Source organism: Eulemur rufifrons, chromosome 21, assembly GCF_041146395.1.
Source record: "Eulemur rufifrons isolate Redbay chromosome 21, OSU_ERuf_1, whole genome shotgun sequence".
Lineage (NCBI taxonomy): Eukaryota > Metazoa > Chordata > Mammalia > Primates > Lemuridae > Eulemur > Eulemur rufifrons.
Window position 1 is genome coordinate 8,488,685 of NC_091003.1, and position 27,010 is coordinate 8,515,694.

At 53.8% G+C, this 27,010-nt stretch overlaps 1 protein-coding gene across 1 annotated transcript; it reads right to left on the bottom strand.

Annotated features, from left to right (window-relative positions):
* Positions 1-456: 456 nt before the first annotated feature.
* SLC8B1 (solute carrier family 8 member B1) lies at positions 457-23,042 on the bottom strand. Its single transcript, XM_069496993.1, has 16 exons — positions 22,963-23,042; positions 21,010-21,260; positions 13,597-13,749; positions 13,453-13,505; positions 13,253-13,309; positions 13,011-13,117; positions 12,763-12,930; positions 11,918-12,025; positions 10,182-10,241; positions 9,943-10,070; positions 8,035-8,176; positions 6,844-6,965; positions 4,927-5,080; positions 4,045-4,125; positions 2,599-2,663; positions 457-1,530 (listed from the first exon to the last, which is right to left on the bottom strand). The coding sequence occupies exons 2-16, from the start codon at positions 21,163-21,165 to the stop codon at positions 1,333-1,335; spliced, it is 1,752 nt and encodes a 583-aa protein (XP_069353094.1). The 5' UTR covers positions 21,166-21,260; positions 22,963-23,042; the 3' UTR covers positions 457-1,332.
* Positions 23,043-27,010: the final 3,968 nt, after the last annotated feature.

Here is a 27,010-nt window from a genome sequence, read left to right on the forward strand (position 1 = left end):
TGCGACCCTGCCCACTGCGACCCTGCCCCACGCGAAGGCGCTGTGGGGGGACGCTGCCTGGTGCCGCCTCCTCACTCCCTCCCCTCCCCCAGCCTTACACCACACCTCGAGGACAATCATTTTGTACGGATCACGGGAGCGACGCTGTAAGGTTTTGTACATGGTGATTTGCTACCTAGAAAACCCACTGTGTCTCCGGATTTCTGGCATATTAATAAAAGAGCCTCTGCTTTGTAAACGTGGCTGCTGCCTCTTGACTCCGGGTATCGTGGGGGGAGGGGAGGTCCCATCCGCTGAGGTTCCTGATGCACCTCAGCCCCTCCCCCAGCCTGGCCGCCCCGGCCCCAGGTAAGAACTGGAAAGAGTGGGCCGTGTGCTATCTACTATATGCGTGAAACATTTCATCATTTTTTTATTTGGAAAAAAGACAGTTGAATCCCTTTTCTTCACCTGCGTAAGGCAACTGGGCAGACTGGAGTGGCTTATTTCGAAGGCGGGGTCACTGCGTGACCTCAGGAAGGCACCAGGGTTTCCCCCGAGGTAGGCACAGGGCACAAACTGACTCCTGTTTTGCAGCTGGGGACTCCCAAGGGTCTGGGCACAGAAGAATCCGTGGACAGCCAGGGGCAGCAGGGGAGAGAGATGGTCTAGAGCCGGCCGTCCCGCGTGGCACAGGCTGGCAGTGGGTTCAATGAAATATATTGCTGTTAGTTGCACCTGCTTTGGGTTCTATTAACATGACAACTTTCAAGAAGTTGAAAATTAGGTTATCTCAAATTCTGGGTCAGTTGGTGCAGCTCTAGAGCTCAGCCCTGGGTGGCCTGAGGCCTGGGGGTCCTGTCACCCTGATTCTCTGAGTCAGGGTTGGGCAGCCACTTGCACCCTGAAGAGGTGGCGCCAGAAGGCCTGGAGCCCAGTGAGGGGGACGGCCAGAGCCTGCGTCTCCACAGGTGTCCCCAGCCCTGACCCTTCAGGGTGTCCCAGCACGGCCTGGAAGGCAGCCGGCCACCCCCTTTCCCAGCCCGCCCTCCCCAGAGCGCTCTGGAGGTAATTCAAGGAGGCCTCGTAAAGCTTCTGTCTGGACCCCGAGTCCAGAGCAAAGCCCAGGTTTCAAAGTCCTGGCAATGAGGCCAGGGGGGTGCTGGCAGCTCAAGAGACGCAGCGGTTCTCCTGCTTACAGCAGCGACCCCCGGCCAGCAAGCGGCAAGAGCCACCCGCAGGAGCCACTCACGGCACGGGCTCCGTGGAAGATGCCCTGGTCCCCAGTCCCCCCTTCGCAGGAGGCTGCGGGGCTCCCGCCTGCAGCGACGCCGCACCGCCAGGCGGCCTCCGTCACACGCTTCTCAAGTGGATCACTCCGAATTCGGTGAGCAGGGCCACGACAAGGAAGTTCAGGTAGAAAAGCAGCAGGCAGAAGCCGTAGACCTTGCTGAGCTGGAAGCACTGCAGTGGGACGGCCACCAGGGAGAAGGCCAGGCTGAGCCCCAGTGCGCCGGCCAGGACCCACGCCAGCAGCCCGTCTGGCTCCAGCTGCGGGGGACAAGGGGAGAGCTGGGGCACTGCCCGCCACGGCCCCCCGCCCCGCCGGCCGCCACCAGGTTCACGTTTGAGGACGCCCTGTGGATGGCAGGCCCTACCCTGAGGCGACCCAGGCGTGGCCCCAGAAGTTTCCAGGCTCAGAAGCAGCAGGGAAAGAGAACCTGCTCTTCCAACTGTTCGGGGCGGGGGGGGGGGGGGGGGGGGGCTGCCGCCTTGTGGCTGCGGCCCCCACCCTGCCCTGCGCAGGGTTTTGTTCGCCCTGTGTGATATTTTCAAATAGAAAAACTTCACCTTAGGAATCTTGATTTCTTCTCTAGAAAACCTGGACTCTCCGGCCACACGAGGCCCACCTGGATCACCCACACGTTTCTGTTCCCTGCCCGGCCCTAGGTGTCTTGAGTTTTCGACCCTCTTGTTAAGAACAGTTCCTCAAATGCAGCCCTTGTATCACCTGCCCGGGCCCCGGGGAGCGTGTTAAAAATGCGGAGTCCCAGACCCGCAGCGCCCTGGAACACGTGGGGCAGGAGGTCTCACGTGCCCCTAGGAAATTCTTAAGCGTGTCTGAGAAGCTCCGCCAGCCCAGGTGTGTTGCAGGCCCAAATCTGTTGGGCTGCCCAGTGTGGGGCTGTCTTCAGTGGACGGCATCTCTGGTCTCTTTCATCCCAGCCCCCCGGCCGTGGGCAGCGTTAGGGTACAGGATTCAGCCTGGCCCTTGTGTGCCTCTCCAGGAAGCCTGGGAGGTGCCAGCAGCCCCAGTTCACAGGGGAGGAAACTGAGGCCCAGAGATGTCCTAACTCACTCGAAGTCATACAGCAAGAGACTTAAGCGATGGGACCAGGACCCAAACCCAGGGCCTTCCTGCCCTTCCTCCCAAGCTACATCTTACTCCATGAACTTGCAAAGAATACATTTGTTTTCAAGCCAACATGCAGACTATTTTCAAAACAGTCTACAAATCAGACGTGTGGGATATGGACGCTCTCCGGGGCCAGAGGGCTGAAGAGGGCGGGGGGAGGTGGCGCTACACTGAGGCCCCCGCAGAGCTGTCCGGCCACTCACCTTCACCTCCGTGTGGCTCCGGGAGATCTGCAGCAGGCAGCCCAGCCCCACGCCCACGAGGATGTCTGCAGCCAGCTCAGGACGCTCGGCTGAACGGTCTGCCCGCGAGCCAACCACCCGGCCCGGCCCTCCTACTGGCCGCAACCCGGGGGCTGGGGACGCCACAGCAAGAAGGAACTCGGCCTTCTTTGCGATCTGTGCCCAGCTCCCCCTGCTGCTCCTGTCTGAGACCCTATCGGTTTGGGTGCCTCAAAAACATGGGTGTCGAGTGCACATTCTGCACTCAGTCTGCAAGGATTGGAGAAGGTGCCAGAAATGCTTAGCACCTGTAAGCACTCAGCAGACGGAGAAACTGAGGCCAGGTGAGGTGAGGTGACTGCCCCCAGCCCAGTGAGTTAACAGGCGATGGAGCATGGGCACGGCCATCCCGAGGGCTCCCTCCTTCCCACCCAACCTGGCAGGTCAGGAGAGGCCTCAGCCCACAAGCCAGGAGCAGGTCTCGGTGGGCATAAAAGGGCCACCAAGGGCCGTGCTCAGCCTGGGACCAGCTCACCCTAAGGCCCTGTCACTGTGCAGCCCGGAGGGAGCTACACGTCAGATGCTTTGTGACGATATGACTATTTAGCAACCAGCAATATCCTCCGCTTGTTGAATGTCTGCCACGCGTCGTCTGGTGCTCTACCTCACCTTCCACCTTCCCCCACCCATGTGGAATTTACAAAGGAGGTGGCTGAGGTTCGGAGAGTGTGGCATGTGCACAAAGCCCTCAGGCCACACAGCCGGCATGGGGTGGCTCTAGAGCTGGAACCCACACCCATCTGGTTTCAAAGCCCTTTCTTCTTCACGGCCCCAAGCTGGCTATACCTGTCGTTTTACTATAGACCAGGGGTTGGCAAACAACAGCCCTCTGGCCAAATCTGGCTCACGACCCGCTGTTATGAAGTTGTATTGGAACAGAGCCGCACCCATTCGTCTATGAATTGTCTGTGCCTGTGTTTGCACTACAACAGCAGACTTTTGAGTAGTTGCAAAAAAAATTCCGTGACTGAGTCTAAAATATTTACTCTCTGGCCTTTTAAGAAAAAGTATGCCAACCCCTGACATAGACCATGACACGTCCTTATAAGCGAGAGAAAGAGGGTTTTCCATGGGGCACCATGGCTCACTGCGTGGGCATCTGCGGGTAACAGCACCGCCCCAACAATGATAACAGCTGCATGCCCTGGGCGCTCACCAGGTGCCAAGAGTTCCGTTCAGCTCACCGCATCCTTGCAACAACCTGTGCGGTTAGTGCTCTCAATATCCTCATTTTACAGATGAGGAGCCTGAGGCTCCTGCAGCCACGACACCTGCCCAAGGAGTCACAACAAGAGCCAATCCCAGAGGGTGGGGACCCCCGGCTCCCAGAGCCAGTGCTGGGGCTGTGGTAGGCCCCACAAAGGATACTGAAGATGATGCCACCAAAACAAGCTGAGAATGCCATCCGTGGGTAGCCCTGGCGAGCCAGTGTGAAATCTGAGAAGACATCTGCATGGAAATGAGAGGGGGCCGTGAATGGTGAGTAGCTTCCCCCTGGCCCTCCTTGGTCATCCGCGTCTTCGTTCTCACCCATGGCCATTCAGGCAACAAACACTGACAAACGGCCACCTGGGCCTGGTGCTAGATGGCTGGGTGCTGTGGGAGGCCACAGCATCCTGTAAGACACGGTTCCCTCCTTCATTCCTTTTACCCCACTCTTTCCCACCAGGAGCAACTTTGTGGGTATAGTATGACATGCTGCTACCAATTTGTCACCCAGGTCCCATTTGCTGCTAGCAGGCACAGCACCTCTGTGTGAATTAGAAAAAGCTACCCAAAAGGTCATTAGAGAGAGGGCTAGATTTTAGCCCCCCTCCCCCCTTGTCTGGATGCTCTTGTGCAGTGCATGGCCTGGCCAACCTTACCTGGCTGCTGCAGCTAGAGAAGGGTATATGTATGTATATGTGTATGTACGCAGGCCTGCACATGTCACATACTCATGTATATATCAAGCATGGTTGGCTGCAATGGACTCCATGTCCTGCCTGAACTCTGGGGAGCCACTGAGTATCCCCACATCAAAGAGCGGGGAAGAGGCAGGGGCCTCTGTAGAGTTTTCTGGTCCAGTTGCAGTCTAGGCCATCCCACCCTGAAGCCCAATGACAGTCACTCCAAAATGACAGTGGACACCAAGCACGTTCTAAGGGCAGACACCCTGCATACCCATGCTTAGATGCAACTCTGCCTGGGGGAGCAAAGAACTCTGATATGGCTACACTCGTCCCAGAACCCCATCCAGGCCTGAGTCACCTCCGATGCTGTTCCCCCAGGCCAGCAGTGTGAGCCCCAGGACAGTGTTGCTCAGCCGGAAGACCACGCCCAGGGACCGCAAGATGTTCACGACCTCTGTGGCGGCCGCGTTGATCCACAGGGCGCTGGTCAGGAAGCCCAGGAAAGCAAAGAGCTGCGGAGGGAATGGTATGCGGATAGGACCAAGGCCAGCCCCCAGCAGGGACAGGGCCTCAGCTCCTCACCTGTAAAATGGGATCGTGACGGTATCTACCTCATGAGGTTCTTGTGAGCATAAAACGAGTTTTATAATATATACAATTAGTGCCTGCACGTAGTAAGCACTCAATAAAACGTTACTTCAATTTTATCACTTTGTTGGGAAACGAAGAGTTCATCATAGCTTTTATCAGATTTCCAGTCTATGAGCCAAATCCTGCCCATCACCCCGAAAAGTAACCCTGTACCCATCAGCGGTCATTCCCCAATTTCCCCCCTCCCCAGCTCTAGCAACCTACTCACTGTCTCCATGGATTTGCTCATTATGGGCATTTAATATAAGTGGAATTATACAATATGTGCTCTTTTGTTACTGTCTTCTTTCAGCATAATATTTTCAAGGTTCATCCATATTGTAGCATATATTGGTGTTTCAAAAAATATAAAAGTTGGTCAGGCACAGTGGCTCACGCCTGTAATCTTAGCACTCTGGGAGGCTGAGGTTGGAGAACTGCTTGAGGCCAGGAGTTCCAGACCAGCCCGAGCAAGAGTGAGACCCTGTAGTCCCAGCTACTCGGGAGGCTGAGGCACGAGGATCGATTGAACCAGGGAGTTTGAGGTCGCAGTGGGCTGTGATGATGCCACTGCACTCTAGCCTGGGCAGAAGAGTGAGATTCTGTCAATCAATCAATCAATAATAAAAGACAATTTTCCCTAAATAATAAAAGACCACTTCCCTAAATGACCAATTTGCTGAAGATTCAGCCCCCTTTGGGTTGGTACATTCATTCAGAGTTTCTAAATATAAAAAAAAAATTATCAGTAAGTATTAAGAAATGAAAAATTTAAGTAACCTTTTGAAGGAAAAGTCTCTGGACAAGCTGCCTAAGAATTCCTTAGAGCGCGCAGACTAGAGAGCAGAGAAAAAGACAGCAAAATTGTCACCATTAAAAACCTCGTGCTTCCTTATTGGTGAGACAGAAAACGGGCCACCAGTTCCTCAAACAGTTAAACACACAGTTACTATCTGACCAAGCGATTCTACTTCTAGTAAAATACCCAAGAGAAATGAAAGCACATTTCCACACAAAAACGTTTACACGAATGTTCGCAGCAGCATTATTCAGAATCGCCAAAAAGTGCAAACAAACCAGACGACCGTCCACAGAAGAATGGATAAACAGGTGTTCCAGCCACACATGGAGTATTATTCAGCCACAGGAAGGAACGAAGCCCTGACACATGCTATGACATGGATGAGCCTTGACAATATCATGCCAAGTGAAAGCAACCAGTCACAAAAACCAGGTATCGTATGATTCTATTTACATGGAGTGTCCGTGATGGGCAAACCCACAGAGACAGACCTTGGGGTGGAGGCTGCCAGGGCCTGGGGCAGGAGGGAAATGGGGAGAGACACTAATGGCTGTGAGGTTTCTTTTTTGGGATGTGAAATGCTCTATAACTGATTGTAGTGATGGTTGCGCAAGTCTGTGAATATAATAAGAAACATTGAATTGTACACTTTCAATGGGTGGATTGTGTGGTTTGTGAATTACATCTCAATAAAATAAACCTATTCCAAAAAAAAAAAAAAAACAACCCTGAACAGACAGAAAGACCCTCAAAGGTAGCCTTAAAGTTTGAGGTAACCTGTCATCGTGGGAAGTAATCACTGGTCAATCTGTCCCAGAGGTGCTCGGGGTACGGGACGCTCACCCAGTGAAGCCTGGGGGGCCTGCGGTTGGATGTGGCAAAGAAGGTCACGGAAGCCAAGGCTGTGCCTGCGATCACCACCACGGCCCAGACGGGAAAGAGGCCGCCGATCTCGTAGACGCCATCTGCAGTGGGACAAGAAAGGGAGCTGGCACTGTCTCGGCTTCAGCTCGCCGCCTCCTCCTGGATGCCCCCCCAGAATGACCGAGGGGGCCTGGGAGCTGAGACCTGCACACAAAACCCACTCACGATCCACTGTTTGGATATAAGGCAAATACCTGCTGTGTGCCCAGCCCTGTCTAAGGTGCTTCCAGAGGAGGAAAAACTCAAAAACACAGGCCCTGCCCTCAAGCTTGTCACACGTGAATGAAAAGACAGACACTCAACTCTCTGCAGACTTTTGTTGTGGAACTGGGGTGGGAATGGCTAAGACTTGCTCACCACCTTCCCCTCTCCTGCCTCCACGGCAGACATCACTAATCAACCACACGCTTCAGGCCGACTGAGCCTCCAGCCAGGCATTACCAATGGACGGATGCGCATCGCTCCCTGAGATGAACTGTCCGGTGACCGTGAAACCCAACTGTACCCACTGACAGGTGCCCCACACCTGCTCTCTTGGTAAGTCCACCCCTCCGTCCAATCCGTTAACAAGTCATCGAGGTTCCCGAGCTTTCATATTAAACCACTAACGGGAGGAACCCTACGGGCAGGAAGAAGGCTCTAGAACTCCCTACACACCGCCAGTAGAGAGTGGATACTGGTCTTCAAGGCGATGAATGTTTGTGTGCCCAGATACGGGCATCAAGGCCTTCCTTTTGTTCTTCCAAGGGGGCAATTTTGACAGAATGCGATTTTTTTTTTTTTTTAAATAATGTGATTTTTACCTACAGCGCTGGCTTTGGGACCCGACGCCTGGGCGAGAAGCCCTTTCTCTGTATTAGCCAGGCCTGTGCTGGAGGAATTTTAGGAGGTGGCTGGGGTGCGGGGAGCACTGAGGATGTGAGCTCAGCGTGTTGCTTTTTTTTAAGATGGGGTCTCACTCTGTCACCCAGGCTGGAGGGACACATATTAAGCACCTGCTGTATGTCCAGGATTCTGCCTCCAGAACCCCCGGTGTGGTTGGGAAGAAAACTCCAGAACGTGGGGAGGGGGAGGGGGAGGGTGGGCTGGCCCGGGGGAGGGGACACTCACAGACCCCCGACTGCAGGGTCAGGACGAGGACCAGGGGGCTGATGACCAGGTGCAGACAGTTGAGGGGCCGTTTCCAGTTCCGATCATCCCTGTCCGGGTCCACGACGGGGACGGTGAGGAGCAGCAGGAACTCCACGGGCAACTGTCGGGCGGGCAAAGGAGGGAGGGTGTGGGCGGGGAGGCCTGAGTCCCGCCTGGCCACACACCGTGACCTCAGTGACTCAGACCAAGGCTGCCTGTGCCGAAGCGCGACTGTGCGAAGGCCCCAGGCCGAGCGCCTGAGTGAGTCTCCCGCGGCTGCTGGGACAAATGAGCACACGCTAGAGACGTGTTCTCCGACAGCCTGGGGGGCAGACGTCCTAACGTCAGGGTGTCGGCAGGGTCCGTCCTTCTGGAAGCTCCAGGGCAGATTTAGTTTCCTGGCCTTTTCCAGCCCCCAGGGCCGCCTGCATTCCCTGGGTCCTGGCCCCACGTCATTCTGACCTGTGCTTCTGTCCCCGTATCTCACTGTCGACCCTCCTGCCTCTTTTTTTCCCTGCGAGGACCCTTGTAATGACACTGGGCCCAGTGGGTAATCCAAGAGATTCTCCCACCTCCCCCTAATCACCCACAAAGTCCCTTTCGCTATGTAAAGTTTGGGGAGTTAAGACATGGATGTCTTGGGAGGGTGACCATTCACCCAACCACAGCACCTCATACGCTAATGCTGACGCCAACCCTGTGACTATACAGAAACAGACGCCCAGAGAGGTTAAGGAACTTGTCCAAAGCCACACAGAAGGGGATATGCAGCTGGGAAACGAATCCAGCTCTGACTCCACATCTCGGTTTTTAGCCAATATCCATTAAATTGTCACTGTTCCCAACTCTTCAACCCCTCCTGTGACAGAAACACCCACATGCTTTGGCAGAGGATGTTTCTCTGTCCCACCGATGTTGGACTTGGCCAAGTAAACGGCTTTGGCCGAGGGGCTGTTGGTGAGTGTGACGTGAACACGGGCTTCAAACGTGCTTGTGTGGTTTGCCTTGTCCTCTTCCACCAAGGACAAAACACGTCCTGGGAACCCCAATGACCCCAGAATTAGAGAAGGGGCAGACTTGAACAACTGACAGCAGTTTGAAGCAGAATCACTGCTGCCGACCCACAGGCCCATGAATATGAAAAAATATTGTCATCGTAAATTACTGAGATTTGGGGGCTGTTTGTTACGCGGCATTATCATAGCAGTAACTTACTAGCAGAACCACTCCAGGTGAGAGGCACTGTATCGTTATCCCCATTTTACAGTAGAGGAAACTGAGGCTCAGAGAGTGACTTGCTCAAGGTCATGACACAGCCAGAGCCGCTGTGGGGTGCAGCTATAGTTCATTATTTGTTGCCCCCTGGGACTGAGAAACCCTGAAATATATACACATTGGAAGTTTCCAGGTTGTCTCCAGGAAGAGCTTGTAAGGGGTGTGAGGCCAGACTCCTGATTTTTTTGGCTGGGGTCACGGAAGGCGGCTGTAGCCGTAGCTCACGTCAACCAGCCCAGGCACTCCTGCTCCGGTCTAGACCTCTGCACCCAGGGAAGTGGTGGGGGATCAGAAAAACTCAATCTTGTTCTCACTTCAACCCGCTCCCTCCCCCCAGCCCCAGCTGCCCACCCTTACCCCGTCTGGAGTGGTCCCCTCCTCCTGTGTCTCTGTCCCCAGGCAGACACTCTCCTGCCTCCATGGCCGGCAGAACCCCCGGTGAGGCCATCAGCCAAGCTCTACGACCCGCTTTCCCCATCAAGTCCCCAGTCGCCTATTCTGAGCGGGTCTCAGCAGTCGCCGGGCCCTCCCGCTCATGGAGCTGGAGACGGTGGCGCGCCCCGTCTGGCCGCTGTCATGAAGCCGTGAACCTGGCTCCCGCCCCGCTCCTACCTTGAACACCTTGAGGGCCCTCCAGTACGCGGACTTGCTTCTCCACTTCCTGAGATCCAGGGGGTTGAGGGCGCGGGCCAGGATCACGGCCGTGGTCTCCTGGTACAACAGCGGCCGGTATTCATCCCCTGTGCGCAGGGGTGGAGGGTGGGGAGGTGTGTCCATGGCTGCGTCAGTCTCCAGGAAACCCTCTCCCCTGGGACGCCCCCTCCAGGCTGGGCACGGGGCATTGCACTCACCGTAGTCGTAGCTGTTGGTATTAGAAGACGCCCGGTCCTCCTCGGAATCCGAGAGGACCTCTGCAGGAGAGAGTCCCAGCTAGAGGGTCCAGACCCTTCCAGAGCTGTTCTGGGGGAGGGCGCCCCGGGACAGGGCAGCTTTAAGGGTGCAGGTGTCCACGCCCTCTACATTTCGGATTTGCAGCCATCCCACGCGTGCCCGGGAACGCTTACACAGCGAGAAAGTCCCACCCGCCAAACGTTTTCCATGTGAGGATGCAGCTGTAATGCTACATTTAATAAGGGCGTTTGAAGACATAATTCAAACATTTGGCTTTGGTGTACTTTTCAGAATTTGAAGCCCATACTACTGTTTTCTTGCAGTCGGAATCTCTTCGCAGGGGTCCTCTGGAATGTTTATAGGCCTGGGGCCCAGGAAGAGTGGCCTAGGCTGGGCGAGGTGGCTCGCACCTGTGATCCTAGCACCCTGGGAGGCTGAGATGGGAGGATCACTTGAGCGCAGGAGTTCGAGACCACCCTGAGTAAGAGCAAAACCCTGTCTCTATGAAAAATAGAAAAATTAGCCACGCCTGTAGTCCTGGCTACTTGGGAGGCTGAGGCAGTGAGCTATGAGGACACCACTGCATTCTACCCAGGGTGACAGAGGGAGACTCTGTCTCCAAAAAAAAAAAGAGTAGGCTAAAAGGAAAATGTCTTCCTTGAGTGAGGAGACAGTTCTAGCCCTAATTCTGTCTCTGTGATCTTGGGCCCCTCTCCAGGCCTCACTTTTCCTGTTTCATTCCAGCCTAATGAGCTATGACGGGTCTAGAAGACAGCACAGGGGTGATGTGTGCTGAACTCTGAAAGTTTGGTTGCCAAAGAAGAGAGAGGAAGAAAAATCGTGGCAGACTTCCTGGAGGAGGAGTCACCAGCACCTGCTCTATGCCACGGCCCTGGGGATATGAGAGGAAATGGGACACAGTCCTGCCCTCTGGGAAACTCACAGGCTAATAGACAGACATATAAAACAAATTAATGACAATGGTTTGTAGCAATTGTGACTTCTGGCACTGTAGGTAGAGGAGTGGCCTGAGGTCTAGGTTTGGGACCCAGGGTTAGAGTCCTAGCTAGAGTCCTAGCCCCTCCCTGGCTCTCTGGCCTTGATCTCCCTGAGCCTGTTTCCTCATCCATAAAATGGGGACAGTAATAGCCCCTCCCTCAAAGGAGTGGTACGGAGAGGAATGAGTAACATGACATGTGTGCCCAGCAGGGAGTAAGCACAGAATGAATACATCTCTGTGTGCACGTGTGCGGTGTATGTGTATTTACATGTATATGTGTGTATTCGTTTATGTATGTTGCATGTATCAGTATATGTATGAGTGCTGTGCATTCGTGCATGTGTGTGTTGTACATATATTTGCATCTGTGTGTGTACACGTATTTGTGTACATGAACGTGTCTGGATTTTACCCCAAGGGTGGTGGGAAACATGAAGGCATGTGACAGTTCTCAGGCACGTGGCCCTGGCAACAGCACGGGGAAGACAGTGGACTTGGACACGCGGGCACGAGGAAGCCCCCAGGCCCAGCGTGGAGGGATGAGGGGCCTTGGTGGAACGAGTGGAGAGGCATGAGGAGGAGATGGGCTTGGTGGGGACAGTGGCCATGGCCTCAGGAGACAAGAGGGAGCGTGAAGGGCACAGAGGTGCTCAGTCCCCGCAGGTCCTGTCGTGGGGGCTTCCCGCAGACCCTTACCCGGAGTCACCGGCACTGAGTAGGCCAGGGATCTTCTCCGTCGCCATCGGTAGATCCAGGTGCAGAGAATCACAGTGAGCACATAGAACACATACAAGCCCAGGTAACCTGCAGACGGGTGCAGGCCGTCACCACGCGGCGCCCTGGCTGCAGGCCCAGAGACCGAGGGCGGGCGGTTCTGTCGCTGGTGCGTGGTGGCCCAGCCTGGGACCAGCAGGTCAACGCCATCCCCTTGAGCCCCCCAGTCCTGCTCCTGCCTTCCAGGGCCACCTTCCTGTCGTCTCCGTTGCCATCACAGACGTAAAGCCGGGCACACAGAGCGATCTCCAGCCCTTGTTCAAGTGCTGCGGGTCCGCGTCTCTGTGACCCTGCGGGACCGTAGCTCACGCTGGGCACTGGCTCCAGGCCTCCCGCCCGCACTGGACTCCGGCACCCCATCCCCTGCAGCACGGGGCTCGGGGTGCTGACCGCTCCCACTGTTACGGGTTCCTGGGTATCTTAGCATCTCAGTGTCCCTCACTGGCTTCCTCATTCCTCTGTGCAACTGTCCCTCCATTCCTACCCCTGAGCCATCTGAATGGACCGTGTTTGCTGCCAGAACGCTGGTGGCCCAGGTCAGCATCCCAGCTGCACTGCTTGTTAAAATTGGAAATTGTGACACTTTTAAACACCACCACCTGCCCCCGCCCCCGGCCCTGCCCTGAACCATGTTCCCTTTTCTGCTCAAGCTGGCTTGAGCGTGTTTCTGCCATTCTGAATCAAACCAACCCCCCACCGTGGGCCACTGTTCCTGTCTCTCCCACCCGTCACCCCTGGTGCCCCGCCCGAGCCCCACGGCCGCTCACCCAGGGCCCACGCCAGCGTGACCCTGCCACGGAAGAGCATGGTGAAGGTCAGGAACACGGCCACCATGTAGAAAATGATGTCCCTGAGGAAGGGCCTGGACGCGGCCGTGAAGGGGTGCAGGATGGCGATGCCTCCGGCCACCACCGTGGTCACCAACACGCCCGCGCCTGGGGAGACGGTGCCAGAGCTCAGCCGCCCCTGCGCCCCCTCCTGCCACCCACCCCACCCCAGCCGGGGCTGCTCTCACCAAACAGCGCCCCGAGGGCCAGGCCGGCTGTGCGTGGGTCCGAGAAAGCCACCAGGGCACTGAAGATATCGGGTGCGCCATTCCCGAAGGCCAGGAAGGTGACACCATGGGGACAGCATGTCAAGGAGGGGTCAGTGCAGCGGCCATAGCCCTCCTGGGCCTTTCCTGGGCCAAGAGCCGCCCCCATCCCAGCCTTCCCCACTGTCCCCCCGCCAGGTGCGGCGCCTGGACAGAAGGATACTGCCACGTTGTGGGACAGCTTGAGGGTGGCGGAAATGGCCGACAAGTTGGGGCAGAAACTAGGGAGAGAAGCAGATGGTAAGCCCCCCACAGGGACTGGCCCCTGCCGAATCCGTCCCCCGCCCCAGGCTCACGGATGTCAGCCTCCTGGGACTCCGTGTTCCCATCTATAAGCCGGACCTGAGCCCACGGCCAGACTCACAACTTCTCCGCGGTGACTCCCAGAATCAGAAACAGGTAAAACAGCCAGAAAACCTGGGTGGGGGAGCCAGGGGGAGACGGTGGAGTTAAATATCCAGCCTGGGCCACCAGCCCCCCTCCCAGCTCCCCCAGGGCAGGGCCTCACATAGAGGGTGACGGCCAGAGGGAGGAGGGCGGGAGGGAAGTGGCAGAAGATGCCTTCCAGGTAGTCCAAGTAGCCCCCTCCGCTGCGGCAGTCGGGGTTGGTCCGGACGAAGTTACAGCGGTCAGAGGCATTCAGGCCACACACGTCGCGACACTGCAGGAAGGGAGGTGGGACACATCAGGGGCAGGGCCCCCGAGGGTGACAGGACCAGGCCCATCTAAGCAGCTAAACATCACCTCCCTTCAGCCTGGTCTCCAAGCCCCCAATGGCCTCCTGGTGCCAACTGTGCACTTTTATTTTTAACAATAAACTTGTATTTGAACTTAACACAAGTAACTCATGAATACATGTTTGTTTGTTTGTTTTCAATTATATATAAAGATTTCTAAATTCCCCCCTTCTCATCCCCACCGGCCCTAATCCCACTTCTCCCCGGTGGTCCCACCATAATCAGTTTGAAGCACATCCTTACAGACATTTCTCTGTTCAATTACATTTGTTTACATACCCTATTATACAGTTTGTTTTGTTTTACAGAAATGGGTCCATCCTAAATCTCTTGTTTTTGCAATTTGCTTTTACCACTTAACATATATATATTAATAATATACATTAATACATAAAATATAAATCAAAACATACTGAGTGATTTTTACATGCCAGGCGCAGTGGTAGGAGCTTAAAATATATATCAATTAATCTGCACATCAATCCTGTGAGGAAGGTACTATTACTGTGCCCATTATACAGATAACGAGATTGAGACAATGTCCCAGGGTCCACTCAATGGGAAAGTGAGGGTTGGAACCCAAGCAGTTCCAGGCTCTAGAGCCCCAGCACACTCCCAGCCTCACTGCAGGTCTTTAACAGCAGCGGAATATTTCATACTCCCGGTGATATACAACTGAAGCAACCATCTCCCTACTGGTAGGTGTTTGGGTGTGTCATTTTTCCATATAACCAACAACAAACTTCCTTACACATGATTCTCTGAGAACATGTGAGAATATTTTGCCAGAGAGAATTCTGGAAGTGAAAACTGCTGAGTCAGAAGGTCTCCTAGTCTGGTTTTTTTGTTTGTTTTTTGTTGTCATTTATTTCTGATTGTAGCCATCCTAAAGGGTGTGAGGAGTATTGACAAAGCTTCTGAACAAAAAGTTGGAGAAGGAAGCCAGCTTCATACCTCATGCCTGTAATCCCAGCACTATGGGAGGGTTACTTGAGGCCAGGAGTTCAAGACAAGGCTGGGCAATATAGTAAGACCCCTGTCTCTACAAAAAATTAAAAAATTAGCCAGGTGGGGTGGCTTGCATCTGTAGTCCCAGCCACTCAGGAGGCTGAGGCAGGAGGATACATCTATAGCTACATCTATAGCAATTCACTTCCCCTCTTTGAGCCTCAGTTTCCCCATCTGTAAAATGGGAGTAATTATACCAACCCCATTGATGAAGGAAACAAACGCGAGTACAGGTGTGCAAACCTTCCCTCCTCAGAGACCCTCCCCAGAAAGTACTTGTTCCTTCCACTCCCTTTTATCACACCACCCACTCTTCTACCTTCACAGCAGTGATCATAATCGGTAATTATTCTGTTCATTTCCCCATTTACTGAATTTTTTTGTCTGCATTTCCTTGCATTTGCCCTGAGCCCGGCCCCATAGTAGGGGCTTAATCCATGTGTGTTAACGACTGCCTGGATGACAAAATGCTTCTGTGCAGCCTTTACGACACTATTGCAAGGTACAGGAAATGATTCCCATTTAACAGATGGGTGAGCTTTGGCCCTGGGGCCAAATCCAGCGCACCACCTGGTTTTGCACAGCCTGCGAGCCAAGATAATTTTTACAGTTTTAAATGGTTGGAAAACGTACATCAAAGGAAGACTATTTCATGAGACATAAAATTGTATACAATTCAAAGACCCATAATTATTTACTGGGGCACGGCCACGCCCATTCATTTCCGTACTGTCTGCCGCTGCTTTGGTGCGGCAAGGACAGAGCGATCAGTTGCAGAGACCGTACGGCCTACGGAGCCAGAAGTGTTCGCTCTCTGGCCTTTTACAGAAAAAGTTCGCACCTGAGGTTGGAGCGTTTGGTGTGTGCATCCCAACTCAGGCCTGGGAATTCCAGCAACTATTCCCACCAAGAAAATGCAGATGAACGTCCCAGATTTCTGCTCTGAGACCCCCTCCTGCCTCCCCAGCCCCCAGCTCCCACCCAAAACCATAAGTCAGGCTGGGCTCCCTCCATACCGGGAAGTGGGGTGGTTCAGCCTCCCCCTAAGCCCAGGCCTGCGGCTCTGCTGGGGCTCAGGAATTTCCCAGGGAGATAAGGTCACCCCAGGGCCCCAGCCAAGAGAGGGGGGCCCCAGCCAAGAAGGGAGGACGCTGGATGGGGACCCAGGGAACGAGGCAGGCTGCCTACAACCACTTCCTCTTCTGCAGAGAACAGCAGCAGCAGCAATAGTACTGGGGGGGCAGAACAGCTGCCCGCACTGAGCTCTCGATAATGAAACTGCCTAAAATCAGGTTGGAACCTAATTTTAGTCCTTCTAGACAGGTGACCTTGGACAAGTAAATTAACTTCAGTTTTCTCCTCTGAACAACGGAGACGATGACACCCACATGCCATGGATAAGGATGGGATGAGGAAGATGGAGCTCACATAGAAGAATCAGCACCTAGTAGGTGTTCAGTAAATATCAGCGGTGATATTATCAGCTAAGTTTTTAATTTTTATCTCTTAAATACTTGAATTCATCCCTTCCTTCCACCTACACCAGTACAGAGAACTGCAGAGGTTCCCGTCTGGCCTCCCCACCTCCAATCTTACCAGAAGGTTCTTTTAAAAATGTCCCTTCTCCAGCTGCTGAAGAGCCTTCCTTTGCCCCCTTTTGTCCCTGCTGTCCTCTGCCCTTGTCAGTTTCCAGGCAAGCTGGTCTGGTCGGCTGTCAGGTCCTGCATTGCCCAGACCCTCCTGGCCTTGGTCCACCTTCTGCATGTGCTGTTCCTGCTGGTTCACCACTCCTTTCCCCCTGGCTAATCCACATTCATCTGCTAATTCTTAGTTCCCAAGATGCCTCCTCTAGGCAGCCCTCCTTGACTACTCCCAGCGTAGGCTGGACCCCCTCCGGTTGTTATAAGCTCTATCACCCCAGGTCTTCTCCTTCTAAGCACTGACCATGTTTTGAAATCACCCAGTTGTCTGCAGGGTCATAGGATTGTTTAACATCTGTCCCCTGACCCCACCGAAAGTCTTTCATGGTGCCTGGCACATAGTAGGTCCTCATCCCTGTTTTGCCACACACTGTACTGGGCATCATCTCATTCGCGTGTCTTCATAAGAGAACTAGGGGGTTGGCACCATTGTTTCCACTTCACAGGTGAGAAAACGGAGGCACAGAGAGGCAAAGTGACTTGTCCAAGGGCACACAGCCGACCACAGCTAGGTGGTTGCAGAGTCAGCTCTGCCTGAAAGTCACTAGCTGAGGCTCCCGGGGGAACTGCCCAGCCAGGCAGAGACACCCGCCTCTTCCTGTCCTCTTCCCGACTTCCTGCCCTCCCGGTGGCTCCATCTCTGTGACAGCAGGGTGAGTCAGCAGGGCGGCTCCCCAAATCTGGCCTCAGAATCCTATTCCAGCGCAGCCTGCCACGTCCCGCCCCCAGCCAGACATCCCTCCCCCCGGGTCCCCCAGGACCTGTCCTCAGCTCTCTGCCCAGGCGTGGCGGCGTTAAGGTGGTGTCGCTCTGAGTCTGGGGTGGGTGACTTTTCTCTCCCCTCCCAGTCCCTTCCCAGCCTCCTTCCTGAGTCGCCAACTCCCTCTCAGGAGAAGCGCTTGGGCTGGACAGGAAAGGGTTGCAAACGCACGCCTTGGGGGCCTGGCAGATCATATAAACGTCTAAAACCACAGAGGCCGCTGAGAACTGCAGCGGACTGGCAGGTGCAGGCCCTGCCGAAGGGCAGTCGAGTCGTAAAGCACAAAACAACCCCTCCACCCTGCAAAAAAGAAAAGAAACCGCAGCGACCAGACAAGTCCATGCACCTGATTTGGCCCCTGGGCCGCCAGCTTTCAACCCTGTGCCGGTGGGACTGGCGTGGAGGACAGGGACAGCTGAGCGGATGTTGCCGCGGTATTGCGGCGTGACATTCAGCAAGCCACTTGACGTCTCTAGGCCTTGATTTCCTCATCTTTAGTACGGTCTTTATCAAATCTGTTTGGCCACTGTCACCTTGGGGCCACATATGTTTGGTTACCTCTTCTGCACTCTAATACAGGAACACAGTCCACGGACTCCATGAAGAAGCCATGCAATGACACAACTAGGACATCAACAGAGCACACTTAAGACTTTAGTTACACCCATCAAGAAAGGCTTGGGCTTTTATAATCTAGAGGCCCCTCCCCAAATGTTGCTACCTGCAGCCAGACCCAACGGGCACAGGTTTCCAAAGGCGCAGACGCTGGATGGGGAGAATTGCGTGTCTGCCACCAGGATGCCAACCCAGGAGCAGAAAACTAACCGGCGTCTCCCAAAGGCCCCTCAGTCTTGTGGCAGCTGCTCAGCAAGGCCGGGTGGCGCAGTGGTTGCGAGCCCAGGGCTCTAAAGCACGCTGATCAGGGTTCAAATCCTGGTTCCCCACTTTATGGCTGTGTGACTTTGGACAAATCACTTAACTTCTCTGTGCTCTAGTCTCCTCCTCTATAAAATGAGGCAGGGGTTGGCAAACTCTTTCTATAAAGCGCCAAATGTATATATTCCTTCGTGGGCCACTCGATTCTTACTGTAGTGTGAAAAAGCAACTGCCCACAATGCATACATGAATCGGCTGTGTTCTGATAAAACTGTATTTCTGGACACTGAAATTTGAATATCATATGATTTTCATGTGTCATGCAATAGCGTTCTTTTTTCCCCACAACCATTTGAAATATAAAAACCATTCTTAGCTCCTGGGCTGAATAAAAGCCAGCAGTCACTAAATTTGACCTGTGGGCTGCGGTGCTGACCTGAGACGAGGGATTGAATAAGTTAACTCATGTGCTCAGAAGAGCGCCTCATACATAGTCAGTGCTCTGTAAAATTAGCTTTAATTACTCTCTTTTCCAGAAGGGAAAACTGAGCTCCCTGCACCTCCTGTTTTGGCTCCCTCCCCACTCCAAGGGTCAGCCCCAAAGGTTCAGCTTGTTTTGACCACATTACATTCTTGTTACATCTGTTCTAAGAAGGACTTTTTTTTCTAGAACAACCCTCCTGTGCTCTAACTCCTCCCATGGCTCCCATCTTACTCCTCCTAACAGCCCAAGTGTGCAGCAGCCCACAGGGCCCCATGTGATCTGGCCCCTGTTATCCCTCCTGCCTCGTCCCCCAACCCACCCCCTTGCTCACTGTTCCAGCCACTCTGTTTGTGACACATGCCATTCTGTTCCTGCCCCAGGGCCTCTGCATCTTCTGTTCCCTCTGCCCAGACTGCTTCTCCCCCAGAGCTTCATAAGCCATTCAGGTCTTGGTCAAAATGTCAGAGAGGCCTTTCGGAGAGGCCTTCCCTGGCAGCCTGAGGGAAAGCAGGGGCCTCTTCTTCACCTCTCTTCGTCCTGTCCCCCTGTTCTGCTTTCTGTTTTAATCTCCACCAAGTGGAAGTATCCTGTGAATTCATTTGTTGCCTTGCCTCTCATCCATGTCCCACACTAGAGTGGAAGCTCCATGAGGGAAGGGACCATCTATCTGCTCCCTGCTATACCTCCAGCCATGGCATCGGTCCTGGCACATAGTAGGCGCTCAATAAACACTTGTGGCATGAATGACTACTCATAAAGGCCTTTCCCAGCCTGCAGGCTCCCTGGACAGTGGGGAACTTCTAGAAGGGTAGCCGCCCCTGTCTGTCCTGGGAGCTGGTGGTGTGGAGGGGAAAGGATTCAGCCTGAGGCAGTCACGGGCTCCACCACTCCCCTCACGGCCACCTTCACCTCCCTGAACCTCAGCATCCTCATCTATAGCACAGAGATAATCACACCCGCCTCCGGGGTCTGGGAGAGGATTTGGCGAGTTGGGCACAGAGATTATCTGGCACAAGCTACAGACCACCCAGCTTTCCCGCCCCCAAGGAGCACACCCCAAGAGGCAGCACTCGATTCTATAATTGCACAAACCACAAACCACTTTCGTGTCTGTAAAATGGGCTTAAGTGCCTGTTCGCCTGCCTTAGAGCGTGCGCATGAAGGCACTCTGCAGCCTCATAAAGTCAGTGGGGGCCTTAAACGCTCTCAGCCATCAGTCTGAGTTTGGGATTCCTGCCAAAAAAACACGTGGCGAGAACTCCAGCCCTTAGCAGCTGGTGCGGCCTCTAGGGGGTCATCGTGGGCAGTCCTCTGCCTTCATTCTTTCACTCTGGATGTGCTGTGACCTGTCCTCCCCTTACAGCCATCATCGCGGAATGATACAGGCTCCCTGGCACCTGTCTGCGGGGCCCACACCCTCCCTGGCCTGGGAGGGAGCCTCCGTGCCTCTGACCCCAGCGTGCTCAACACCCCGCCCTCTGTGCTCCCCACTCAAGTCGCAGCAACACCAGACCCTCGGCCGGACAGCCCAGAAACCTGGCGCCACCTGTGACTCCCTCCTTGTCCCACCACTACACCCCTCCATCAGTACGTCCTGCTCACTGTGCCTCCAACGTTTATTCCAAATCCCACCTCTTCCTTCCCATCCCCCACACCCGCCATGGCTCACCTGGGTGGCTGCTGGAGCCTCCCCACTGGTCTCCCTGCCACCGCCCGCTCCCCTCTCAATCCATTCTCCCCAGAGCAGCCAGAAAGATCAGATTTTGACATTCCTCTGCTTGAAAATCACTGGCTTCCCACCATCATAAAACAATTTCTCACCTCCTAGCCTCATCCTATAAAGCCTTTTGTAATCTGGCCATCTTCCTCTCTTAATGTTCTTCCCCTCGCTTCCCCTGTTCCAGCCATGCTGTTCCAAAAACACACTAAGCTTGCTCGTGCCGCAGGGCCTTTGAACTTGCTGTTCTCTTTGCCCATAAAGCGCATACCCCAAATGTCTATGTAGGTGGCTTCCTCTCTCCATTCAGGGCCTTGGCTCAAAGATCACTTCCTCACAGAAGCCACCTGTGACCACCCAATCTGAAACAGTTGGAAATGCTCACACCCTCCTCCCATATCACTGTATCTATTGTTCTCAGCACACATAGCACACCCCCACCTGAAATTCATGTTGACCTCTTTATCTGTCTGCCCAGGAGACAAGGAGCTCCCTGGCAGCAGTGATTTTTGTCTATATTGTCCCCTGGTCAATCCCAGGGTTCAGCCAGTGCCTGGCACATACTAGATGCTCAATAAATACTTGTCAATTGGAGGCATACACCGGCAATCAACCCCGGCTTCCTGCCTGGATACTCACGTCTTCTACGGGGGTCTGGTGCACACCTAAGTCTGGGAACTGGGGGCTAACGTGGGCCCCTGTAGACAGGCCCCTGGCCCCAGACACCGTCTCCACCATCAGCGGCACACAGAGCAAACCCTGCACCCGGCACAGACGCAGCCATCTGCCGGCCATCGGCCCCCGCGGGGCCTGGGCCTCACTGTCCACTTCCCCTTCTGCAGTAGTTCAGTTCCTAACGGCTGGCGGCTCCAGCGACCTGCAGGGTAGAGCTGAGAAGGGGGATCAGTGTCACCAAAGACCCCCAGACCCAGCAGGAAGGGCCTGAAAAATTTTTTCAGCTAAGGAGCTGCCCCCTGTCCTCCCCCAGCAAAGGAAAGCTGATGGGGAAACACAGCCTGCGTGGACTCACGTGGGGGAGCCAGGGCTGTGCTCGCCCGGCACGCACACCAGAAGTGCCCCAGCCCGACACCAGGACGTCAGGGCTGGAAGGGACGAGGGACTTCAGACCGGATTCAGAGACTCCTGCCTCTGGGGCCAGATGGGTGAGATAAATACGGGAAGGGGCAGTGGTGAGGACCGGGCAAGGCCTCTCAAAACAAAGAAAACACACCCCTGGGTGGGGGGGACCTGGCCTCTGGGCCACCAGTTTGAGACCTAGAGAGTCTAGCCTGGCACAGTGTAAGGAGCCTGCTAAGCAATGTTGTTGTTTTGTGTGTTATAAGAAACCAAGTGCTTTAGGTGGATGACCTCATTTAATTCCCACAACAGGCTGAGGGGGGAGCTACTATTATTATTCCCATTTTACAGATGAGCAAACTGAGGCACAGAGAGGTGAACCCAGGCCTGTTTCCTCACAGCCACTGCACCATGCCTCCCTAATCCAGTCCTCAGAACAATTCTGGAGATTTTATTGTCCCTGCCCTGCAGAGGGGACAGTGGGGCTCAGAGGAGTGAGGTAACCTGCCCAAGGCACACAGGAAAGAGGTCACGAAGCCAACGGCTCTTTCGATGGGGAAATTGAGGCCCAGGGGGAAGTGAATTGCTCAAAGTCACGCAGCCCCTTAGCAGCAGAGCTGGGCTGGTCTCTAGCAACTGCCTCTTCCCTCAACACCAGGGCAGAAATGGCTTCGATTTCTTCCAAAGAAATTAAACTGAAGGGAAAGTAAAAGCCCTGGGCAAACTGAACTTCTTCTTTTGGCTTTTTTACATGTTCTATGATGAGTATGTTTTATTTTTGCAACCAGGAAAACTAAAGCCCATAAAACAACGTTGTTTTTTTGTAAGTGTTTGCAGAGACGTTTCTGAACGTCCTGGCAGCCTGAGGGGAGGGGAGGAGGAGGACAGGGGGACACAGAAGGGCGCCTGTCCCGGCAGCGGTTCCTCACCTGCTGACACGAAGACAGGGCCCTTCTCTTTTCTGTGGTTCTGAACGACTCAAGTGCAGCCCGTGCTACTCCCTACGCTGCTTGGCACGAACTTGAAACCGGACACTCCCAGTCTCCTATTCGTCTCAGTCACTTACTATCTGTGCAGCCTTGGGGTGGTCCCTTCACCTCTCTGAGCCTCTGATTGCTCATCTGTAAAATGACACAAATGCGGCCGAGGGGGCATACAGTAAGAGATCAATAAATGCTCATCATACAGTAAGAGCTCAATAAATACTCGTGCCCCTAGTGTCCCCAACACATGAGGATCAGCATGAGTCTCCTCTCTCGTAGCCGCCAAATTTTTACTTATTCAATAGTGAGCATTTATGGAACGCCTCCTGTATGCCCGTACCTGTGCCAAGCGCTCGGAAGGTCTGCAGCCCCGATGGGAAGGGGCAGGGACGGGAAATCGGGGCTGCGCTTTCTAGGGACGAGACCCCGGGAACCTCTCCGTGCTGTTTCCCGGCTGGAATGGTGTTGCGGGGCTGAAGTCGGGGTGCCCGGGTCCTCCGTTGGCGCCCGCGCGGGCGGGGGCTCTTCTTACCTCGGGCCGGGCCTGGGACACGCAAACTCGGAACCTCGACTCAGCCGGGCCTCGCGGCCTTCCCGGTCCCCGCCCGCCGGGCGCCCCGCCTGCTGCAGCGCCCCGGCTCGTACCCAGCTGGTCCTGCGCCCGCCCGGCTCGCCCCGCCAGGCCACGCCTCCGGCCACGCCCCCGCGGCTCGCCCCGCCCCTTCCCTTAAAGGCCCAGGCTCCCGGAGCAGGACCCGAGGTTCTTCCAAGGCACTCCGTCCGCCTTTACGTCCCGCTGTGAGTAGACGGATAGTTAGAGGGCGAAACCGGGAGATTCAATTCCCGAGGGTGGGGAGGGCACGAGGGTGTCAAACTGCTTCTGGTAATGAATGGTGAGGAGTAGCCAAGAAGACCCCCAGGTGGAGAAAGCCCCGCGCTATCCAAGAATATTGTCTGCCCTGCCTGAAATGCCTCCATGTTAGGTTCTAACTGGGTTCAGCATTCCCCTCTGGCAGCATCAATTTTAAAAGAATATGGGCCAGGCACAGTGGCTCAAGACTGTAATTGCAGCAGTTTGGGAGGCCGAGCCTTGAGGCCAGGAGTTCCAGACCAGCCTGGGCAACATACCAAGACCCTCCCCTACCCGCCTCACCCCCGTCTCTATAAAAAAGTAGCTGGGTGCGGTGGCCCATGCTTGTAGTCCCAGCTACTCAGGAGGCTGAGGCAGGAGGATCCCTTGAGCCCAGGAGTTTGAGGTTGCTGTCAGCTAGGCTGACAGGCTGACGCCACGGCACTCTAGCCTGGGCAACAGAGTGAGACTCTGTCTCAAAAAAAAACAAAAAACAAAAAACAAAAAACAGCACCTATAGGGTACTCATTGGGCTGTGGTGAGGATTCACTGGATTACATATGTAAAGAACCCATAGCACAGTGCCTGGCATTTGTATTAATAAAAATCAAATAAATGGGCTGGGTGTGGTGGCTCACACCTGTAATCCCAGCATTGTGGGAGGCTGAGGTGGGAGGATCACTTGAGGGCAGGAGTTCGAGGTTACAAGGAGCTATGATTGCACCACTGCACTCCAGCCTGGGGTCAAAGGCCATGCACTGGGGCAATGCTGTCACAGCAGTGGACCCTACCTAGCACTGAGCCGGCTCTGGGTGCTTTTCAGCCTGGCTGGTGGCCTTGGATGGTGGGGACCTCAAAAAGTGGCTGGAACGGGAGGAGCCTTGGATGGGAGCCAGGGGCAGGTGGACAGGCCAAGACCTCCAGGCGTGAATCCGCACTTTGTCTGCAGCCGTGAGCAAGAGAGGCTTCCATTTCTTCCAGGCTCAGAGAGGTGAGGTCATTTTCCTAAGGTCACACAGCCAGCAAATGATGCAGCTGGGATTTGAACCCAAGCCTGTCTGAATCTCCAACTGCATGCTCCTGTCAAAGGCAAAATAAAGATATGGAGACGATTCTCTAAACTTAGCGTTTTGCATGGGAGGCAAGAAGGGCCATGTTGGCATACACACACAGACTGCTGTCTTTGGCATGCCCGAAGAACAAAGACAAAGTTGGAGGCTTTATAAAAAGGCAAAATGTTACGTTTTGTTTTTCCAGAAAGTACAGCAGCACTAGCAAAGGTTTGGAAGCTGGAAGCTCTTCTGGGTGAGTGACAGCGGCGGTAAAACTGCTCGCAGAGTTGCAGCAGGGTATTTCAGGAGCTGTCAGATAAAACGGGTTTCAGGTTACAACAAGCCCTTTCCCCAGCTGGGCTTGTGGAAAATGTAATTCTTAGAGCAGGTGCTATGTGTCCCCAAGTGCTTCCCCCCACCCACCGCCTGGCCCCCTTAACTGTGATGCAGTTGGGTGTGACAAGAATGGTCCAATTTGTACAATCAACTTTCACGCTGCTAACCATTGCCCTACCCTGTCTGGCTGATGAAAATGCCGATTGCCCTTTCTTCCGCTTGGCGGTTTATTAGTCCACAGTGGGCATGTGAGCCGAATGCCAAGAAGTGTCACCCAGAATTCTCCATCAGCAGCCTTGGACAAATGCAGGATGCCTAGAAGGCATCCTCGATGCTGATGAATAACATTGACTGAGCGCCACTGAGTTTCAGGGGCCGTGCAAAGGTCTTAATCCTTCCTGGCAGCCCTGCCAGGAAGGCCCTTTTGATGATGAGTAAACTGAGGCACCGAATGATGACATCACATAATGATGACGTAAGGGTAGGAGGGTTGGAGTGGGGACGTGGTTAGGAATTCGTGGGGCGCGCGCCCCCTGGTGGCCAAAATGAGCGGCGTCCGTCGTGCTGCAGGACCAAGTTCAAATCCCTATTCTGACCCTTCCTAGTTGTGTGACCTAGACAAGTCACTTTGCCTGCTCTGGCCTCAGTTTTCTCATCTGTAAAATGGGGATAGCAATAGTGGGAACTTCTTGGGTGGCTATTAGGGTCCTGTGATAGAAAGTGTTCACAGCAAGTGATTAACAAATGGTAGCAATGACTGGTATTAATGTTTAATAAAAATTATAGGAGTCCGTTGTTTTGGATCAAGCTCCTGCACTAGGCTCCGACAGACCAGACTAAAAATCAAAATGGAGAGTTAGCCACGCTGAGGTTTTCCACGTCACCAAACTGAAACTGAGTTGTCATCTGGCATTCAGGGAAACTGGGGGGGAAAGGTAACGGGCCCAATTTCCCAAACAGGCCAGCTTAAATCTTCAGTGGGCGTGACAATGCAGCTCCCTCTGTTTTAATCCTTACATCAAAGAGTAACCTGATGTTAACAAGTCAGTTAGCTTTCTCTAGTTCTGTCTCCCGCCTTACGAGGAAAGTAACTTTGAAATGACCAGTCGGGTTTTTGTTCTGTTTCTGCCTTCTTCAGCCGCTTCTCTGTCTATGAAGCCGATCTCTGCTCAGCTCATTGGAATACTTATTCCATTTTATGGAATGAAGTGTTGCAGGATTCTAGAATCACGCCAGTTGGTATCTTTAAACCATATTTGTTGCAATTTTGTCTTTTAACAATACCAGAGGAGTGATTCCTTTCCAAAGGATGGGGAGGGCCGCAATGCCCCTCCGGCTCAGCTCACCCGGAGGGGTGAGGGGACGGCACTTTCAAAGTGTTGGACAGCTACTTTGTGGGCTGGGCACGGTGGCTCACGCCTGTAATCCCAGCACTTTAGGAGGCTGAGGCAGGAGGATCGATTGAGGCCAGGAGTTGGAGACCAGCCTGTGCCATGAATTGTCTGTTCCTGTTTTGGGCCCATTTTTTTCTCACAGTTTTACAGATTTTTCCCCTCAAATTTTAAGAATTCTTCATATACTAGGAGTTTTAGCCCTTTTTCTGTGATATATAATTTTTTTCTCCCAGTTTATCAGTTGTCTTTTGACTTTGCTTATGGAGTGTTTTGACATTTACAAGTTTAAAAATTATGTCATTAAATGCATTTATCTTTTATTACATCTGGGTTTTGAGTCATGGTTAGTATTTTCCCACGCACAAGATATGAAGGAATTCACTCATGTTTTCCTTTAGTACTGCATAGTTTCATGTTCTACACTGAGATTCTGATCCATTAGTTTATTCTTGTGCGTGGTGTGAGATATGGATCCTGGATTATAAAAGAAAAACAGGGCACTTGGGGCCAATAGGAAAAACTGGAATAAAAACCCTGCATTAGATAATTCCATTAAATAAATGGTAAAAAAATAGTGTGAAATACATGTGCCGAGTGTTATCGCGGTGTTGTCATTATGCAGGATAATGTCTTTGCTGTTAGGAAACACATGCTGCAGTATTTAGGCTTGACATGTCACAATGTCTTCAATAACCTCTCAAATAGTTCTGCAAAATTACATGTGTAGAGATTGTCAATGTGACAAAATATTAGCAACTGATAGGGGGAATGTGAGTATTTACTGTACTATTCTTGCAGCTTTTCTCGAGGTTTGAAAATTTGCAAAGTAAAAAGTGTGCGTGGTGGGGGAGTGCGCTAAACTGGGTTTGCGTAGGTGGAAGGGGCGCCAGGGCCCTTTAAGGTGGGCCCCGCCTCCTACGTGGCACACCGGGCCCCGCCCACCCCGGA

Excerpts from the sequence above, each read along its gene's own strand:
- SLC8B1 (XM_069496993.1), bottom strand. The coding sequence starts at position 21,165 with ATGGCCGGCAGATGGCTGCGTCTGTGCCGGGTGCAGGGTTTGCTCTGT. Across the intron at positions 13,750-21,009 it reads ACCAGACCCCCGTAGAAGAC|TGTCGCGACGTGTGTGGCCT; the intron begins GTGAGTATCCAG and ends CCCTTCCTGCAG. Across the intron at positions 13,118-13,252 it reads AAGCTGTCCCACAACGTGGC|TGGTGTCACCTTCCTGGCCT; the intron begins AGTATCCTTCTG and ends ATGCTGTCCCCA.